At 48.6% G+C, this 20879-nt stretch overlaps 1 protein-coding gene across 1 annotated transcript in view; it reads right to left on the bottom strand.

Moving 5' to 3' along the window:
• Nucleotides 1–20634, bottom strand: part of LOC130309908 (uncharacterized) — a 51902-nt gene extending 31268 nt beyond the window's left edge. Inside the window, exons 1-7 of the mRNA XM_056552361.1 lie at nt 20232–20634; nt 19433–19591; nt 15719–15839; nt 7213–8463; nt 3751–3981; nt 2952–3180; nt 2100–2859 (exon numbers count right to left, since the gene is read on the bottom strand). Of these exons, the coding sequence (XP_056408336.1) occupies nt 2100–2859; nt 2952–3180; nt 3751–3981; nt 7213–8463; nt 15719–15839; nt 19433–19591; nt 20232–20495 (3015 nt within the window). The 5' untranslated portion in view covers nt 20496–20634. The remainder of the gene's footprint in view (nt 1–2099; nt 2860–2951; nt 3181–3750; nt 3982–7212; nt 8464–15718; nt 15840–19432; nt 19592–20231) is intronic.
• Between the last annotated feature and the right edge of the window lie 245 nt (nt 20635–20879).

The raw sequence follows: 20879 nt of genomic DNA, 5'->3' as shown, positions 1-20879 counted from the left end.
CATCACATAATAACAGGCTGGACATGCTGGGAGTTGTAGTACTCTCTGATATCACATAATAACAGTCTGGAGATGCTGGGAGTTGTAGTTCACTCCTCTGATATCACATAACAGTCTGGACATGCTGGGAGTTGTAGTTCTCTCCTCTGATATCACATAACAGTCTGGACATGCTGGGAGTTGTAGTTCTCTCTGATATCACATAACAGTCTGGAGATGCTGGGAGTTGTAGTTCCCTCCTCTGATATCACAGAATAACAGTCTGGACATGATGGAAGTTGTAGTTCTCTCCTCTGATATCACATAATAACAGTCTGGACATGCTGGGAGTTGTAGTTCTCACTTCGGATGGGACCGTAACATGCTTAAAGGGGTACAAACTGTGCCGAACGCTGGAGTTGGCGCCGGGAGCTTGTGATGTCATAGCCCTGCCCCCTCATGACGTCACGCCCTGCCACCTCAAAGCAAGTGTATGGGAGGGGGTGCGACATCATGAGGGGGCGGAGCTATGACTTCAAGAGCTCCCAGCAACGGTTCCAGCGTTCAGAAGAGTTTGCTCCAAACGCTGAGCAGCGGAGAACCCCTTTAACCCACTCACCTCTGCTGGGCATATGGTCTCTGACTGGGTGACAGGCTGGATCCACTATCAATTTAAGACACCTCCTGTGAATGGGGGGGGGGGGGGGGCACGGCTACAGAAGGGGCCACTACCCATAAGATGCGCAACAAAAAGAAAAATGGCAGCACAACTACCTAATACACGGGTGCACGCTGCTGTGGCAAATAAACAGTTTACAAAAAAGAAGGTTGCAGCAGCATCTTGGTCATAAAAGAGGGATTTTTGTCTTACCGTAAAATCCTTTTCTCAGAGGATGCATTGGGGGACACAGAACTAGAATTTAGTAAAAGTGTGCAAGGACGACCAGGTAGCCGCCTTACAGACTTGATAGGCTGAAGCCCTGTAATGGAGAGCCCAGGAAGCTCCGACAGAACGCGTGGAGTGAGCTGAAACCCTGAAAGGAGGGGTCTTCCCCCTACAACGGTAAGCTTCCGAAATGGCAGACCTAATCCACCGCGAAATGGTCGCCTTAGAGGCAGGTAGACCCTTACGGTGACCGTCCGTAAGAACAAAAAAGGAATCACACTGACGAAAAGAAGATGTAACCGAGAGGTAGGTACGTACCCCATCAAGTTTATGAAGCCAACGCTCCCCGGGATGAGATGGAGCGGGACAAAAAGACGGGAGGATGATATCCTCATTAAGGTGGAAGGCAGAAACCACCTTAGGCAAGAAAGAAGGAACCGGACGAAAAATAACTTTGTCCTGATGGACAATTAGAAAGGGAGAGCGGCAAGAAAGAGCCGCCAATTCCGAAACCAGTCTGATGGAGGTAATTGCCATAAGGAACGCCACCTTCCAAGAAAGGAGACGAAGGGAAACCTCCCTGAGAGGTTCAAAGGGTGCGCCCTGTAGAGCGCCAAGGTCCAAATTCAGATCCCAAGGAGGTGTAGGAGACCTGTAAGGAGGAGCCGCGTGGGCCACTCCTTGAAGAAAAGTCTGAACATGAGAATCAGATGCCAGAGGGCGTTGGAAAAGAATGGAAAGGGCAGACACTTGACCCTTTAAGGAGCTGAGAGCTAATTGTTGATTCAGCCCTGACTGCAAAAAAGAAAGAAGTTGAGGAAGGGAGAACACGACTGGAGAAAAAGATTGAGATTCGCACCAACAAAAATAAGACCGCCAGGTATGGTGGTAAATCGTTGCGGAAGAGGGCCTGCGTGCCTTAAGCATGGTGCGAATCACCTGTGTTGAGAAGCCACGGCCCTTAGTACTGCGGTCTCAACCGCTACGCCGTCAAATGCAGCGACGGTAAATTGGGGTGGCACAGGGGACCCTGAAAGAGAAGGTCTGGACGAAGTGGAAGGAGCAGCGGAACGTCGTCCAGGAGCCGGACGATGTCGGCGTACCACGCCCTCCGAGGCCAATCGAGCCACGAGAATGGCGGGAATGTTCTCCGCTATGAGCTTCCTCAGTACCCTGGGAAGGAGAGGAAGAGGAGGGAACAGATAAGGAAGGGGAACCCTGACCAAGGAATTACCAGTGCATCCGCCGCTAGAGCACGGGGGTCCCGCGACTTCGACACATAGAGGGGAACATTCTTGTTGTGGCGGGATGCAAAGAGGTCCACATCTGGAGTTCCCCAGAGGCCGCAGATCTCTGCAAACACCTCCGGATGAAGGGACCGCTCTCCAGGGTTGGGAGAGGATCGGCTTAGGAAGTCCACTTCCCAACTGTTTACGCCTGGAATGTGAATAGCCGAGATGGCCGGAACCCTGAGTTCCGCCCAGAGAAGGATCTTGGAAACTTCAGCCATCGCCGCCGAGCTGCGGGTGCCGCCCTGGCGATTGATGTATGCCACCGCAGTGGAGTTGTCCAACTGGACACGAACTGGGCGGCCCTGGAGAAGGCTCTCCCAATGTAACAGACAAAGGTAGATTGCTCTCAGTTCCAGGATGTTGATCGAGAAGAGTGTCTCCCTGGGAGACCAAAGGCCCCGGACTGTCCGGTCTCGGAAGACACCCCCCCCCAACCCGAAAGGCTGGCATCCTTCTAGACAACCAGCCAATGGAGGGGCAGGAAGCAGCATCCCTGAAGAAGCAGGGGGGAGCGTAGCCACCACAGAAGGGAGCGGCGAGATGCCCGAGGAAGTATAATCTTGCGATCGAGGGACAATGGAGACCTGTCCCACCGGTATAGAATCACAAGTTGGAGGGGTCGAAAATGAAACTGAGCGAAGAGAACGGCCTTCGTGGCGGCCACCATCCGACCCAGGACTTCCATGCATAATCGAATGGACACTGGGGAGGGGTTCTTGAGTATACGAACCCCTGACAGAAGGGTCAATCGCTTGTCCGATGGGAGGTGAACCCGACCGGACCGGGTGTCGAACCTAAGTCCTAGAAAAACCAGGGACTGAGTGGGGGATAGGTTGGACTTGTCCCGATTGACCAACCAACCAAATCGAGACAGGGCCTGAAGAGTGAGGGTGAGGCTCTCTAGATTCTGGTCTCTGGACGGAGCCTTGATCAGAAGGTCGTCCAAGTAAGGGATCACTGAGACCCCCCTTGTCCGTAGAAGGTCGATCACCAGTGCAAGGACCTTGGTGAATACCCTCGGAGCTGTGGCCAAAGGGGAGAGCCACGAACTGGAAATTTCCCTCCGGGACAGCAAATCGGAGGAACCGCTGGTGACCAGGAAAAATCGGAACATGGAGGTAGGCGTCCCTGATGTCCACTGAGGAAAGAAACTCCCCTGATCCATGGTCGCCACAACCGAACGGAGAGACTCCATGTGGAAGTGGCGCAGGAGGAGATGCCTGTTGAGAAGCTTTAGATCCAAGATTGGGCGTACAGAACCCCCTTTCTTGGGAACTACAAGAGGTTGGAATAAAAACCTCGAAAGCGTTCCCTGGGAGGAACCGGGACAATGACCCCCTGAATGAAGAGGGACTGAAGTGCACCCGAAAGGCCTTTGCCAAAGAGGGAGACCGCGGAGCTCGGGAAAGGAAAAAAACGATCCTTTGGAAGAGAGGCAAACTCGATCCGGTAACCGTTGGACACCACGTCTCTGACCTAGGAGTCCTGCACCTGTGTGGTCCAGACGTCCCGGAAGAGTAACAGACGACCTCCCACCCGAGAAAAATCCGCGGGTGGGGGCGTCCCTTCAGGCAGAGGTGGGTTTGCGGGTACCCGCCTTGGGCGCAGAGCGGCCCGAATGGTTATCCGATTTCCAGGATGGGCGAGCCTGGAAGAAAGGAGCCTTCTTGTCCCGAGAAGGCGCCCGCCTAGTCCCCTTAGAGACCCTGAAGGTCCGAAAGAAGTTCGATTTACGGCGGGAGGTAGTAGTACGGACCTTATTTTGAGGTAATAAGGAACTCTTCCCTTCCATGGCTTCCGAGATGATCTCGCCCAGGCGCTTACCTAAAAGCCGAGAGCCAGTAAAAGGAAGCTCAGTGGGAGACTTTTTAGAAGCTGCGTCCGCATCCCAGGCATTAAGCTACGCGGATCTACGGAGAGCCACAAGGTTACCCATGGCGAAAGCAGCACAGCGGGCTGACTGCATGGAAGCAGAACACAGAAAATCTCTGGCTTTAGAAAGCAGGAGAATTAAAATCGGCCAGTTCTTCCGAGGAAGCCCCAGAAGAAATGCCCTGGCGGAGTCGGGAAACCCAAATCGCAAGGGCCCTGGAAACCCAGGCAGAGGCAAAAGTAGGGAGAAGAGATGAACCCGTAGCCTCAAAGGCAAATTTAGCCAAGGTTTCCACCTTTTTGTCTGCTGGTGGTCTTAGATAGACGGGAGACTGGTGGGTCCACCGTAGGAGGGGAGGTCCTTAGCAAAGGGATAACGCACTTGAACCTTCTTTATTTCTTGAAACCTCTTGTCAGGGTGCCTCCAGGCAGACTCTAGCAAGGCTTCAAATTCAGCATGGGAGCTGAATATTTTGGGTGCCGGACGGGCACGATAAAAGGAAACTTGTGGGACAGCGTCCGAAGTTCCTGGGTCCTCTAGGCAATAGGTGTCTCTTATGGCTGAAACCAATGAGTCCACTGTATCGGTCATGTCTGCGTGATCAGAAGCAGCCTCATCAACTAGTTCTCCAGGGGAGTGGAAACGGGTGTAGGCAGCCTTAGAAGAGGGAGACACTGACCTGGCGCGCCGTTCTGGAGACTCAGAACGGCGACTCGGGGAGCGTCTTCTAGAAGAAAGACACTTGCTGGAAGACGTAGCAGAGGGACGGTGCCCATGAGAGGAGCGCCTACGTCTGTACAAAGACTCCGGAGAGGAGTCAGAGGAATGAACCCTATTACGCTTGTGAGAGCGTTTAAAATAGGGTGAGGGAGAGCGAGGCTCTCTAGGGGAACGGTGTAAGGAAGACCTCTCTAAGGCAGTCACCACGGAACGGGAGACCTGCGCCAAGTCAGAAATAGACAGAGAGGGAAGACACCCACATTGGAGGGGCAGCAGAGCCAACTGGGTCTGGGGGAGCATCCTGAATAGGAATACCAGGAGGGTCAGGGGGTGCAGTGATGCAGGCAGAACAAGTGGGTACAGCAGACCCAGGCATTTTGGAGTTGCAGCCCTTACAAGAATAGTAGGTGACCAGGGCCCCAGGTACCTGTTTAGAGGGAGGAACAGTTCTGGGCTCGGACATGAGTAAAAATAAAATGAAACAGCCTCACCAGCGTCCATGTCCCCTCAGGCAGCTGCTGTGAGGAAGGGAACGAGAAGGGAGAGAGAGAGAGCACTAGCAGGGACAGCCGGACCAATCAGAAAAGAGGGGCCGGACTAGACTGAGGCGCCTCTGATTGGCTGACAGAGCCCTGCTCAGTCTCCATTGGCCAGAGAGATTTGTGCTCTTCTAAGGGCTGAGAAGAAGGAGGCCGGTAAATAATGGCGCCCGCTCCCGTCCCCGAAGCATATGTGAGTGAAGGGGAACGGGAGCGAGCGAGGATGCCGGCGCAGCGGCCGCTGCGAAAGTGAAAGTAAACTGTGCCCCAGCCGCGTCGCACAGGACGCGGCCAGAGCACAGAAGAAACTAAAGTAAAAAAGGCAGCCGCGGCTGCTGATAACTGTTAAAGAGAATCCATACACAGTCCTACACCACTGACTCCACAGTCCCCTGCATTCCCAAGTGCCCCCAATAAAAGTTAGGGAACCCTTGCCCAATAGGGATTCCCACTAGATAGAATAAAAAGGAGTGGGTCTCCAGCAGTTGCAAGCCCTCGCACCTGAAAGAAAAAGGGGAGAGAATACTCACCTCAATCTGAAGAACTCACCTCATGAAGTCTTCAGCCAGCTTTTAGTCACATGCATCATGCCGGGCTTGAAAAGCGAGACGAGCAGAGAAAGGTGGGTGACCCGGACCCATAAGGTACAACCCCAGGCGCTGACCGTTGGCGAGAGGGGGTTGACAGTACATGCACGATGCTTGTGCCCCTCTCAATCGCAAATGGGGAAACAGTGAACGCTATGTTCCTGAGTCCCCACCTGAAAAGAGAAAAATAAAGGGGAGTAAGAAAAAACTGAACGTCCCTATTCTGTAAAAATAAAAAAATGTTAGACCAAGTCTGGGGAGAAACCCGACCAGTGTCCATCACCTGCAGACACTAAGCTAAAACTGATGACCTCAGGCTCTGTAGGCGGGTATATCCTGCTGGGAGGAGACGACTTTTTGGTTTCCTTAGTGTCAAGTCTCCCAGCAACAACAGCATATACCCAAAGTCTGTGTCCCCCAATGGAGCCGATAGAGAAATGAAGGTTTTTTGTGCACTTTTTGATCAAAACGTGTCTCCCCCCCACGTGGAATTTTTTTTTAAACAGGAAGGGGCGGTCACTAAGGGGTTAAGAGGATCATTTCCTCAAAACGCCAAAAAAAAAAGAAAAAGAAAAAAAAAGAAGAGAAACTGCGCCGGGCTCCGAAACTATGAGTCGTGTAAACACAGTGGGGGGAGGTTTATCAAAACCTATGAAGAGGAGCGGTGCCGTTGCCCATAGCAACCAGTCAGATCGCTTCTTTTATACTAAAAATTCCTCCGAGAATGAAAGCTGTAATCTGATTGGTTGCTATGGGCAACTGCACCGCTCCTTCTTCTGATCTCCCCCATCGTGTGTTTTAAAGAGAACCTCTCATGATCTTGTTAAATGTTATAATCCCCCCAGGTCACTGCCCCCATCATGATAAACCACCCCCGGCATTTATTATTATTATTTTTTAGTTTTTCTACCTTGATATTGTTTTGTATTTTCTGCTCAGTCTCAGTGTGAGATTAGCTATGATTGCCTAAGGCTGCAAACACACCCCTCAGCACTTCCTGATTTTGGACTTCTGCCAGGCCAGCAGGAGTCCAAAGTCTGTGCAAAAGATGGGGGGAAATGTGCTCTGGACAAGTAGGGAGACACCTAGTGGCAGCTTTTTTTAAACCCATATAAACATAGAAAACGTAATTATTATTTTTTTTAAACACAGTACATTAGAAATATTTTTTATTTCCCATAAGGAGTGCAATAGGAACTTGGTTTTAATGAGAGTGTACATTAAAGGGGTTATCCATGGCAAAATAAAAACACAGCTACTTTTTTCCTGTGTGAATTCTGTGATGTTTAATAAGAAACGATTTACCTATGAAAACATTTCCCACACTCTGATCATGAAAAAGACTCCTCTCTCGTGTGAATGGTCTGATGTTTAACAAGGCTTGATTTATACGTAAAGCACTTTCCACATTCTGAACAGAAGTACGGTTTTTCTCCTATGTGACTTTTTCTATGTGAAACAAGATTCGATTTATCTGTAAAGCATCTCCCACATTCTGAACATGAATATGGCTTCTCCCCTGTGTGGATTCTCTGATGTGTGAAAAGATTTGATTTATTTGTAAAACATACTCCACATTCTGAACATGAATAAGGCTTCTCCCCTGTGTGCATTCTCTGATGTGTATCAAGATTTAATTTATATGTAAAACATACTCCGCATTCTGAACATAAATAGGGCTTCTCCCCTGTGTGGATTCTCTGATGTGTGAAAAGATTTGATTTATATGTAAAGCATTTCCCACATTCTGAACAGGAGAACGGCTTCTCCCCTGTGTGAATTCTCTGATGTGTGAAAAGATTTGATTTGCGTGCAAAACTTTTCCCACATTCTGAACAGGAAAATGGCTTCTCCCCTGTGTGGATTCTCAGGTGTGTGTCAAGATTTGATTTATTTGTAAAACATACTCCGCATTCTGAACATGAATAGGGCTTCTCCGATGTGTGGATTCTCTGATGTATATCAAGATTTGATTGATATGTAAAGCATTTCCCACATTCTGTACAGGAGAACGGCTTCTCCCCTGTGCATGTTTTTCTGTGCGTAAAAAGATCTGAGTTTTTTGTAAAGTGTTTTCCACTTTTACCACATTGAAACCCTTTACCCTGTTTCTGATCTGTCCTTGTGGTAACAATCTGTGATCGGTCAGTAGAAGGTTCCTCATGATTAGAGGGGTCATGCGATGGATCTGTACTGGGATCATGTGATTGATCTGTACTGAGATCATGCGATGGATCTGTACTGGGATCATGTGATGGATCTGTCCTGGGATCATGTGATGGATCTGTCCTGGGATCATGTGATAGATCTGTACTGGGATCATGCGATGGATCTGTCCTGGGATCATGTGATGGATCTGTACTGGGATCATGTGATGGATCTGTCCTGGGATCATGCGATTGATCTGTCCTGGGATCATGTGATAGATCTGTACTGGGATCATGTGATGGATCTGTCCTGGGATCACGTGATGGATCTGTATTACGGTGAATAAGATTTCCTCCTGTGGAGTCCTGTGCGGTGTCTTCATCTTCTGTTTTGTAGCTCAATAATACGACGTTTCCCTCAGAATTCTTACTGGTGATTTCTGTTAGGAATAAAAATAGATTAAGATCATTATTATTTTTTAAACCATAAAACCGGCTACATTTATAACATCCTTTGGCACATTATATATATATATATATATATATATATATATATATATATATATATATATATATATATATATAAATGGAGGGGATGTGATGCTCCATCCCTGGGGTGAGCAGGGGCCCGTACAAGATATCGTGGAGGGGTCCCAGCGGTCAGGACCCCCCCGTGGGATAACGAACATTATGGTTTCTTAGTACGTAAATGACGTAAGTCATTACGACATGGCGATACCCGTTATATATAGGTTTTTTTGTATAGTCGTTAGAGATATATATCAGGGCTTTATTGGGAAAGATGCATTTATTTTTTACACATCATTTACTTATTGGAAAACATTTTATGTTTAGATGTTTTACCTGTTATATTATTCTATACATCTGTATTACAGCGACAGTTCACCAGTGAGGTCCAGCCATAGGGTAGGGTCACACGTAGCGCATCTGCAGTGGATTTGACGCTGTGGATGTGCTATGGACAGTCCCTTAAGTTTGCCTCCTGCTGTGCCCGCAGCAACCCGCCGCTACCAGCAGACACACAGTGATTTGTGAGTCGTCGTGCGCATGCGCATTGTACTCACAGACATCACGGTGGTTCCCTCTGCTCCCTGAGCTTGCCAGAGACCGGCCATGATGTCTATGAGTACAATGCGCATGCGAGCGGTGACTCAATAATCACTGTGTGTCTGCTGGTAGCGACAAACTAGACACATGGGCACAGCAGGAGGCACTCTAGAGATGGTCAGTATCACATCCACAGCGTCAAATCCACTGCGGATGCGCTACGTGTGACCCTACCCTATGGCTGGACCTTACAGGTAGCCGTATTTGGCAGATCATCTGGCCTCCTGCTGCTATGGCAACCAACCTGATCGCATTGCAGTGATCAGTACCAATCACGGCATCTATTTAGTTAATGCTGTCAAGACTGGTGCGATCTTGGCCTCAGCAGCAGCATCGGGATCCTGGCTGTGATTGACAGCTGGGTCCCACCACTGAACGTGTAGAGGAAGCGATCCTTGACAGATCATGTCCGCCACATGTCGGGGAGGGGTGAATGTCCTCAACGAGAAAAGGCTGATTTGGTGTTTACAGTTTGGCGTAGACAAAGATTGGTTGTCATTGGTCTGCGCCTCTACCGTCCGCACCTCTATTATCTTCACCGCTCAGATGTTGTTCTCTGCTTAGACAAATGTGGTGTCCTGGCACCGGATTGCCACCGCTGCCTTGTGGTGAGGTCCCCAAAGTCCCTAGGTTTAGGTGGGGTCCTCATCCTTATCTAGCCCCTTGTCACCCCTTTTGTAATTAAAATTATTTAAATCTAATGTATATAATTATATAGTAGGAGTACTTACCTGGTTGGTGTCGCGGGACCTGCGGGTCATGTAATCGGGTGAAACTCTGTGGTTTATGGTTCAAGGACCTTTGGGAGGAAGTCAGGTGATCACCCACCATGCTTTGTAACAGTGAGTGACAGCTGATTGGACCAATCCAGAACAGCTCAGCCCCTGCTCATATGAGGGAGCTGCAGCAATTAATTTCTCTCTTGTTCCTGTGCAGCCAAGCAAGCAACAGCTTTTTCCTCGTGGGCTGTTGTGAGTGAAGGATCTGCGCTGCTGTCATCAGTGAGTTAGGCCCGAGCCTTGCGGCGACGGCTGATCATTACAAAACCGTGAGTGTAATCAATCCCTAAGCACTCTGAAAGATCACCGGACCTTATCTATCCCCTAAATCCGGACGGATCTTCGCAATTAACTCTAAATTCAGAGACTTATATACAAAGTCAAGGTCCGCAACAACTGTTAGTCACTGAAATGTATAGAGACTGTATTGATGAGACCGTTACTGTTCATTGGATGTACCGCAAGCCTTTAAGTAAAGTTTATCCAAGTTCAACTACCTTGTGGACCTTCAGTCATTTTATGAATGCACCTATCGTTACTGGGAAGGGCGGCGATAGGCCGGAGAATTACCTCAGCATACTAGCCCTCAGCCTGGCGTCACGAACAATAGGGTTAACCTTAACCCCGGATATTCTAAAGCAAAACCCTGACTGTACTACCCCTACCCCAGAGGCCTACCACAAAGCCTTTTTGGTGTCGCACGAACAGGATTCGGGTGAGTGCCTACTAAAGTCGCCATTAGTGAAAGTGTACTCCCCCCCCCCCCCCCCCCAGAAAATGAACTTTATTCATGTTCTGTAAACAGTGTTGCTGTGTACGGGAGCGGTGTTTGTGGTGCACCATACAAGGGGGCCACGAGAAAAGTAAGGGGGGAGGCGAAAATTCATCTACAACTGTAAACTGCGCAATGAGTTCATGCTGCGATCCTCTGGTCGGGTCGGCACAGGCGGAGCCGAACTGCTGTCGGAAAAGCGCGCAAAGAAAGCCCGCGCTGCGCCACGCCCCAAGGGAACTTGGAGACACAGGAGTCATCTCTGGAGGGACCGGAAGTCGGGGCTGCACCAATAAACGTCCTTCCTGCCGGCCGCCATTTTAGGGAAGCCCACTACAAAAGACGCTACGCACAGCGACCTTCAGTCTGCACAGAGAGCCGGAGAGTACAGACATGGCGGAGAGCAGCGTTCCACGTGGTGAAGTTAGCAAAATGGCGCCGGAAAAGCGGAAAGTTGTGGCAGTCGCAGCCCGACTTTTTCAAGAACTTGCTGACGTCTGCAGCGGTTGTCATTAGACAAAGAGGGGGCCTGCAATCTTCCCCCACTGCCTGAAGATGACGACGATTGGCCAGAGACACCTCCAGCGGAGAGCGCAGGGACACCTGGGGGTGCATCGCGGGTGGGATTGTCCCCTCGCCACGGAACTTGGGGCTCGTGGGCCGGGATCCCATCGGAGGGGTCTGCGGTGAGTGCCCCGCCAGAGGTGGCCTATTCTTCCTCGATCAAGCTTGCCAAGTGCATAACCTCGATCAAGCTTGCCAAGTGCATAACCTTGCTCACCAAAATTGCCGCAGTGGGTGTTCGGGGATGAGCCGGAGCTGGTCGAGTGCATGCACAGAGTACTTCAGCCATTACCTGGGGGGACACTCCCACCGGTCCCAGCTGCAGAGGGGGAGGGGACCCGTCGGGAGGCCGAGCTGGCAGAGTTGATGGAAAAGCTGGGGGCCCGACGCAGAGAACTCTATGCCCCCCGGCACATGCATTTGCCTCATGAAGAGAAAGTACGGTGTCAAGAAAACACCAAAGAAATGGAGGCATTGTACATTCGTAAATGGGCTCACCGCCGAGAAGGGGAGGAGCCATTAGAAAGAAGAAGAGCAACTGTGGCCAAGTTCGACAAGGTCAGAGGTTATGGGACACTCCTTGACTGCCACACTGGGCAGACCATCCTTGTAAACCAGCGAGCAGTGCAAAGGCCATATCTCCATAAGAAGTTCTACACCTTGGAGGTGGGTGAAATTGTGGAGTACACCCCCGTCCAGAGCCTTCGTGGAGAATGGGCTGCAGCGGTCACCAGACCAACAGCCTCAACACAGCTTCCCTTCAAATATTTTCCGTCAACTGATTGGGAGTCCGATCCCTTCAACTTGAGGCCAAAATGGTCCGCTCCTAAAGCCTCCACCAGCGTACCGAAGGAGGAGGAGCTTCAACAGTCAAGTTCATCATCTTCTATATACAGCAAAGAGCCAAGTTCTTCATCTTCTACATACCGTCGAGAGTCAAGTCCTGCTCAAGTTCAGGAGAGTAAGCCCAAATTGCGGGCACCAAAGACGGTACCTAGACCCTCTTGGAGCAATTAGAGTTTGCCTCCTGCACAGGTACCAACGTATGTACCAAGGCCCTCTTCTGACATGGAGAGTTTGCCTGCTTCCAGGGTACCGACGAAAGAGTCATGGGTCCATCCTAGTTTGGAGATGGTACTCAAGCCCTATTGCCCCACTTTGATCCCGGCTAGAAAGCCTGTGTCCCCTTCTAATGCTGCTTTCCACCACTCCATCCTCACCAATGTGGTGTGGCAAAGCTATGTCAATTCTGCCCCTGATGTTGGGAGGTACAGAGGAACCAAGAGAGGCACTAGAAGAGTAAAGAAGAATATCCTCTAAAGAGACTTTAAAGTAATGTCAGATTGTTTCTTGTGTTAACCACTTTTATTTTGCAGCAACCAAGTTCAAGAATTGTGCCTAGCAGGACTGTGCTAAGATTGTTCCAGTTCGAAGTTCAGCAACTTAACCACTAAGCTTGTGCCTGACTATTAAGTCAAGAGACTCCTAGCCTGTAGGAGATTCATTAAGGACTGTACCCAGGTGAGTTGTGGTTAAGGCTGTGTTTACCTTTCCCTTTAATTGAACTCTTAGTGTAGGTGGACTGCTGATCCTTACACGTCTATTTTATGTGTATACCAGCAGCTTCATAAGAACTCTTATGCTAAATGTTGCACTTATCAGGTGAATGCGCCTGAACCATGTTGGAGTGTTGATAATTGTGTGAGTCTGTATAGTAAATAGGTATATGGTTCTTGTACACAGGAAGGTATCCTCGTGTCTGTGTACATAAAAAAAATAAGTAAGGATTGTACATAGAAAGATAGTCTAGTGTCTATGTACATAAAAAGTGAGTAAGCTGTACACGAAAAATGTCAGTGTGTTGCACATGTACACTCAACACTAAAAACAAATGATTCTTGTACATACAAATGTATAGAATGCTAAAGGTGTTTAGTAGTTGCTAAATAGGTGACACCCCGGCTCCTCCAAGGGTAGTATTATTGCTGTCGCCCATAGCTAGCACCTGTCTCAACAAAAATAATATTGGAGATTGCCCTTAAAATAGTACTTACACACATAGTACCTTAACTAACTGACTTAAATGTACTACCTCAATTTCTCTAGTACATACACCAAAATATCTCACTTAAGAAAACACTTTAGGGATTGTAGCCTATTGAAATCCAATTCCTGCCACTGTTAGGTACACTACTTCTTCTCCTTCTTTGCATGTGTGAGATGCTCTACCTGGCCAGTAGGTGCTCTTGCAAGCTAACAAATAAACACGTAATTCTTAAAGTAACCTAGGCAGGTTATGTGAAGTGCTCTAGGGATAAGTAGCGTGTAGCCGATAGACCCTAGCAGACAATCTTACTGTGACCTAGCTTCCGGCTAGCCAGTATAACTTTCGTGTACTAACAGGTAACTTATTGTTGGCGAATAAAATGTGTGAGATAATAAAAATGTCTAGTCAGCTTGACGCTAAAAGGTATATAGAGCTGTACTAATGTCTAGTTTAGCCTCGTAAATGTGTAGAGAGCTAAGATAAAATGTCTTAGGAGCTAGTAACTAGATATAAGATAGCTGCCTAATTGTATAGTAAATTTTATAAAATGTCTAAGGAGCTAGAAACTAAAGGTCTAGATAGCTTCATAATAATTTAGACAGCTTTATAATTGCTTAGATAACTTCATAAATGTCTTAGAAGCCTTCTTAGATGTCTAGTAGGATTACTAGTCTACAAAATGTTTAAAATGCCTAGAAAATGTCTAGTAGGTTTAAAAGTACCTAATGTGTATAAAAGTTTGTCAGGATGTAGATTCTGTCTAGTTAGAAATCCTGCCTAAGTCTGTCCTAGTTCCTCTGCCATAGGGGACAGGCGTCGGGGTTCACTTATTTTAAGTAAGGGGGTTTGTGGTGTCCCGGCACCGGATTGCATCCGCTGCCTTGTGGTGAGGTCCCCAAAGTCAGAGTCCCTAGGTTTAGGTGGGGTCCTCATCCTTATCTAGCCCCTTGTCACCCCTTTTGTAATTAAAATTATTTAAATCTAATGTATATAATTATATAGTAGGAGTACTTACCTGGTTGGTGTCGCGGGACCTGCGAGTCATGTGATCGGGTGAAACTCTATGGTTTATGGTTCAAGGACCTTTGGGAGGAAGTCAGATGATCACCCACCATGCTTTGTAACAGTGAGTGACAGCTGATTGGACCAATCCAGAACGGCTCAGACCCTGCCCATATAAGGGAGCTGCAGCCATTAATCTCTCTCTTGTTCCTGTGCAGCCAAGCAAGCAACAGCTTTTTCCTCGTGGGCTGTTGTGAGAGAAGGATCTGCGCTGCTGTCATCAGTAAGTTAGGCCCGAGCCTTGCGGCGACGGCTGATCATTACAAAACCGGGAGTGTAAACAATCCCTAAGCACTCTGCAAGATCACCGGACCTTAACTATCCCCTAAATCCGGACGGATCTTCGCAATTAACCCTAAATTCAGAGACTTATATACAAAGTCAAGGTCCGCAACAACTGTTAGTCACTGAAGTGTATAGAGACTGCTTGAATGAGACCGTTACTGTTCATTGGATGTACCGCAAGCCTTTAAGTAAAGTTTATCCAAGTTCAACTACCTTGTGGACCTTCAGTCATTATATGCACCTATTGTTACTGGGAAGGGCGGCGATAGGCCGGAGAATTATCTCAGCATACTAGCCCACAGCCTGGCGTCACGAACAATAGGGTTAACCTTAAGCCCAGATATTCTAAAGCAAAACCCTGACTGTACTACCCCTACCCCAGAGGCCTACCACACAAATATCCTTGAAGAGACAACCAGCAGAGCCTTGTGCCTTATCCTCTATGACGTCTTAGGAACGTTACTGTTATAGAATTGTCCAAGTATTTTCACATGATGCCAAGGGACTTACGTTAGAGTCAGAGGTCTGTGGAGGAACCCAACCTGGAAGAAGGATCTCCCTACTCTCTGTGGCAGGCCCTGTGTAGCAGCCATAGAAGGTGACTGTGAGACATCAGGAGTACGTGAACCCCTATAGGGACCAGACGGAGCCCCTGGAACACTTGGTGGTAGCAAGAGAAGACAACTCCTTATAAAGAGGCGGAGCAGATGTAATAGTTCCGGCCGAATCGGAGCCACCGAGATAAAACTGCTTAAAATAGATGAGGTAATTGCACCTACAAGAACACCATAAAATTGTATTTTGCTGCGTAAGAACTGGAGCCCAACAAGGAAACATTTTTTTAATGGTCATTAATAGGTTAAAGCCATGTTGTCTCCTGTGGGACGAGCAGATTACACATCATTCCGGAGCAGCAGGGAACACTGGGAAATTTATTCTGCAGGAACATCAGGTTGGTGAAGGTTTTATGATATTTACTATGAACATTGGATGAATAGAGAGATTTATATCATTAAGTGAGAGGTTTCTAGTATAAAGGAATAATGGGTGACACTTACCTGGTGATGTGAGGGGCCGGGGGTCCTCCATAATGTCCTGGTACAGATCCTTGTGTCCTTCTACATACTCCCACTCCTCCATGGAGAAATAGACCGCCACATCCTGACACCTTATAGGAACCTGACACACACAATGATACCGTCATCACCAGACCCCTCCATTACTGTATAATGTCCCAGCATTGTCACCTCTCTAATCATCACCAGACCCCTCCATTACTGTATAATGTCCAGGCAGTGTCACCTCTCATCACCAGACCCCTCCGTTACTGTATAATGTCCCAGCAGTGTCACCTCTCTAATCATCACCAGACCCCTCCATTACTGTATAATGTCCAGGCAGTGTCACCTCTCTAATCATCACCAGACCTCTCCATTACTGTATAATGTCCCAGCAGTGTCACCTCTCTAATCATCACCAGACCCCTCCATTACTATATAATGTCCCAGCAGTGTCACCTCTCCAGTCATCACCAGACCCCTCCATTACTGTATAATGTCCCAGCAGTGTCACCTCTCTAATCATCACCAGACCCCTCCATTACTGTATAATGTCCCAGCAGTGTCACCTCTCTAATCATCACCAGACCCCTTCATTACTGTATAATGTCCCAGCAGTGTCACCTCTCTAATCATCACCAGACCTTCCATTACTGTATAATGTCCCAGCAGTGTCACCTCTCTAATCACCAGACCACTCCATTACTGTATAATGTCCCCGCAGTGTCACCTCTCTAATCATCACCAGACCCCTCCATTACTGTATAATTGTCCAGCAGTGTCACCTCTCTAATCATCACCAGACCCCTCCATTACTGTATAATGTCCCAGCAGTGTCAACTCTCTAATCATCACCAGACCCCTCCATTACTGTATAATGTCCCAGCAGTGTCACCTCTCTAATAATCACCAGACCCCTCCATTACTGTATAATGTCCCAGCAGTGTCACCTCTCTAATCATCACCAGACCCCTCCATTACTGTATAATGTCCCAGCAGTGTCACCTCTCTAATCATCATCAGACCCCTCCATTACTGTATGTCCCAGCAGTGTCACCTCTCTAATCATCACCAGACCCCTCCTATACTGTATAATGTCCCAGCAGTGTCACCTCTCCAGTCATCACCAGACCCCTCCATTACTGTATAATGTCCCAGCAGTGTCACCTCTCCAGTCACCACCAGACCCCTCCATTACTATATAATGTCCCAGCAGTGTCACCTCTCCAGTCATCACCCCGACCCCTCCATTACTGTATAATGTCCCAGCAGTGTCACCTCTCCAGTCATCACCAGACCCCTCCATTACTGTATAATGTCCAGCAGTGTCACCTCTCCAGTCATCACCAGACCCCTCCATTACTGTATAATATCCCAGCAGTGTCACCTCTCCAGTCATCACCAGACCCCTCCATTACTGTATAATGTCCCAGCAGCGTCACCTCTCCAGTCATCACCAGACCCCTCCATTACTGTATAATGTCCCAGCAGTGTCATCTCTCTAATCATCACCAGACCCCTCCATTACTGTATAATGTCCCAGCAGTGTCACCTCTCTAATCATCCCCAGACCCCTCCATTACTGTATAATGTCCCAGCAGTGTCACCTCTCCAGTCATCACCAGACCCTACATTACTGTATAATGTCCCAGCAGTGTCACCTCTCTAATCATCACCAGACCCCTCCGTTACTGTATAATGTCCCAGCAGTGTCACCTCTCCAGTCACCAACAGACCCCTCCATTGCTGTATAATGTCCCAACAGTGTCACCTCTCCAGTCATCACTAGACCCCTCCATTACTGTATAATGTCCCAGCAGTGTCACCTCTCCAGTCATCACCAGACCCCTCCATTACTGTATAATGTCCCAGCAGTGTCACCCCTCAAAACTAGACCCCTCCATTACTGTATAATGTCCCAGCAGTGTCACCTCTCCAGTCATCCCCAGACCCCTCCATTACTGTATAATGTCCCAGCAGTGTCACCTCTCTAATCATCACCAGACCCCTCCATTATTGTATAATGTCCCAGCATTCCCAGCAGTGTCACCTCTCCAGTCATCACCAGACCCCTTCATTATTGTATGATGTCCCAGCATTCCCAGCAGTGTCACCTCTCCAGTCATCACCAGACCCCTCCATTACTGTATAATGTCCCAGCAGTGTCACCTCTCTAGTCATCACCAGACCCCTCCATTACTGTATAATGTCCCAGCAGTGTCACCTCTCTAATCATCACCAGACCCCTCCATTACTGTATAATGTCCCAGCAGTGTCACCTCTCCAGTCATCACCAGACCCCTCCATTACTGTATAATGTCCCAGCAGTGTCACCTCTCCAGTCATCACCAAACTCCTCCATTACTGTATAATGTCCCAGCAGTGTCACCTCTCCAGTCACCTCTCCAGTCATCACCAGACCCCTCCATTACTGTATAATGTCCCAGCAGTGTCACCTCTCTAATCATCACCAGACCCCTCCATTACTGTATAATGTCCCAGCAGTGTCACCTCTCCAGTCATCACCAGACCCCTCCATTACTGTATAATGTCCCAGCAGTGTCACCTCTCCAGTCATCACCAGACCCCTCCATTACTGTATAATGTCCCAGCAGTGTCACCTCTCTAATCATCACCAGACCCCTCCATTACTGTATAATGTCCCAGCAGTGTCACCTCTCCAGTCATCACCAGACCCCTCCATTACTGTATAATGTCCCAGCAGTGTCACCTCTCTAATCATCACCAGACCCCTCCATTACTGTATAATGTCCCAGCAGTGTCACCTCTCCAGTCATCACCAGACTCCTCCATTACTGTATAATGTCCCAGCAGTGTCACATCTCCAGTCATCACCAGACTCCTCCATTACTGTATAATGTCCCAGCAGTGTCACCTCTCCAGTCAACACCAGACCCCTCCATTACTGTATAATGTCCCAGCAGTGTCACCTCTCTAATCATCACCAGACCCCTCCATTACTGTATAATGTCCCAGCAGTGTCACCTCTCCAGTCATCCCCAGACCCCTCCATTACTATATAATGTCCCAGCAGTGTCACCTCTCCAGTCATCACGAGACCCCTCCATTACTGTATAATGTCCCAGCAGTGTCACCTCTCTAATCATCACCAGACCCCTCCATTACTGTATAATGTCCCAGCAGTGTCAACTCTAATCATCACCAGACCCCTCCATTACTGTATAATGTCCTGCAGGGTCACCTCTCTAATCATCACCAGACCCCTCCATTACTGTATAATGTCCCAGCAGTGTCACCTCTCCAGTCATCACCAGACCCCTCCATTACTGTATAATGTCCCAGCAGTGTCACCTCTCTAATCATCACCAGACCCCTCCATTACTGTATAATGTCCTGCAGGGTCACCTCTCTAATCATCACCAGACCCCTCCATTACTGTATAATGTCCCAGCAGTGTCACCTCTCCAGTCATCACCAGACCCCTCCATTACTGTATAATGTCCCAGCAGGGTCACCTCTCCAGTCATCACCAGACCCCTCCATTACTGTATAATGTCCTGCAGGGTCACCTCTCTAATCATCACCAGACCCCTCCATTACTGTATAATGTCCAGCAGTGTCACCTCTCTAATCATCACCAGACCCCTCCATTACTGTATAATGTCCAGCAGTGTCACCTCTCTAATCATCACCAGACCCCTCCATTACTGTATAATGTCCCAGCAGGGTCACCTCTCTAATCAGCAGCTCCATCATCTTGTTGATGAGTTCTAGGATCTTCTTGTTGTTCCTCTCATGTATCATGGAGTGAGGTGGAGGGTCTGTGATGGGGTTCGGGCCCCTGCTCCATCCTCCGGACTCCCCCGATGTCTTCCTCACTATGGTATAATCCTGTGTATGGAGAGAGACACAAATCTGGTGATCAGTATAAATCCCGGGATCACCGATCATCTCCAGAATCTATGACTATAACCTGTCATATTATTACACTGAAGAAAGTCATCGGGCCCCTCCTGATCTCTTGTATTTCCCCATGACACCTTCTTCTGGAGGAGAACCCCATAGTCTCACTGCTCTTACAGTAAAGAATCCCCCTCTATTGCTCCTATAACATTCCTATTGGCCGATTGGTTCCCATGGTAACTGCCCATATTGGGGCTGATCCTTCCTATTGGCCCATTGGTTCCCATGGTAACTGCCCATATTGGGGCTGATCCTTCCTATAACATTCCTATTGGCCCATTGGTTGCCATGGTAACTGCCCATATTGGGGCTGATCCTTCCTATAACATTCCTATTGGCCCATTGGTTCCCATGGTAACTGCCCATATTGGGGCTGATCCTTCCTATAACATTCCTATTGGCCCTTTGGTTGCCATGGTAACTGCCCATATTGGGGCTGATCCTTCCTATAACATTCCTATTGGCCCATTGGTTCCCATGGTAACTGCCCATATTGGGGCTGATCCTTCCTATCATGTCTTCTCTTCCCTATAATCCAATAAAGATGATAGAAATCTAGAGGAGTCACCTCTCCGGTCAGCAGGCGGATGATCTCCAGGGTGATGTGTAATAGTCCTGTAGTCACATCAGTCCTGTCCGGGGACATCCTGGGGGCAGCGGGAGAGAGGACGGGGTCAGCTGGAGGGATCTTGTCCTTTATTACTGGGGGATCTGCGGCTGATAACAGAGAGAACAAGAGACAACAGCACCGACCACCCAGCAGGACCCGCTCCGACCTGCAATGGTGTCTCCAGGATAGGGAAAGGACCTGTGTGATGTCACCAAATGTCATACGTCATGAGAAGGCCATGTGACATGAAGGGGCGGAGCTCAGGAGTAGTAGACTCTAAGGTTGTGGTTAAAGGACCTGTAATGATAGCTACGTGACCTTATAGGGGCGGGGCTCAGCAGTGGAGAAGTTAATGGCGGATGAAGGACCTGTGATAATGGTCATGTGATACAAGGGGGCGGAGCACCGCAGTGAGGAGGATAGCGGTGGAACAAGGACCTGTGATGATGATCATGTGACATGAGGGGGCGGGGCTTTGTATGGAGATGAGGAGGTGGATTCTGGGTTTTCCCTTCTATAAATTGTCAGCAGCTGTGAGAGAGCTGGAGCCAGAGGGATGCTGGGAGCTGTAGTTCTCTCCTCTGATATCCCATAATAACAGTCTGG

This window comes from Hyla sarda, chromosome 1 (genome assembly GCF_029499605.1).
Source record: "Hyla sarda isolate aHylSar1 chromosome 1, aHylSar1.hap1, whole genome shotgun sequence".
In the NCBI taxonomy this organism is placed as follows: domain Eukaryota; kingdom Metazoa; phylum Chordata; class Amphibia; order Anura; family Hylidae; genus Hyla; species Hyla sarda.
Note: the sequence above shows the minus strand (reverse complement) of the source record. Positions and strands in the feature narration are given on the sequence as shown.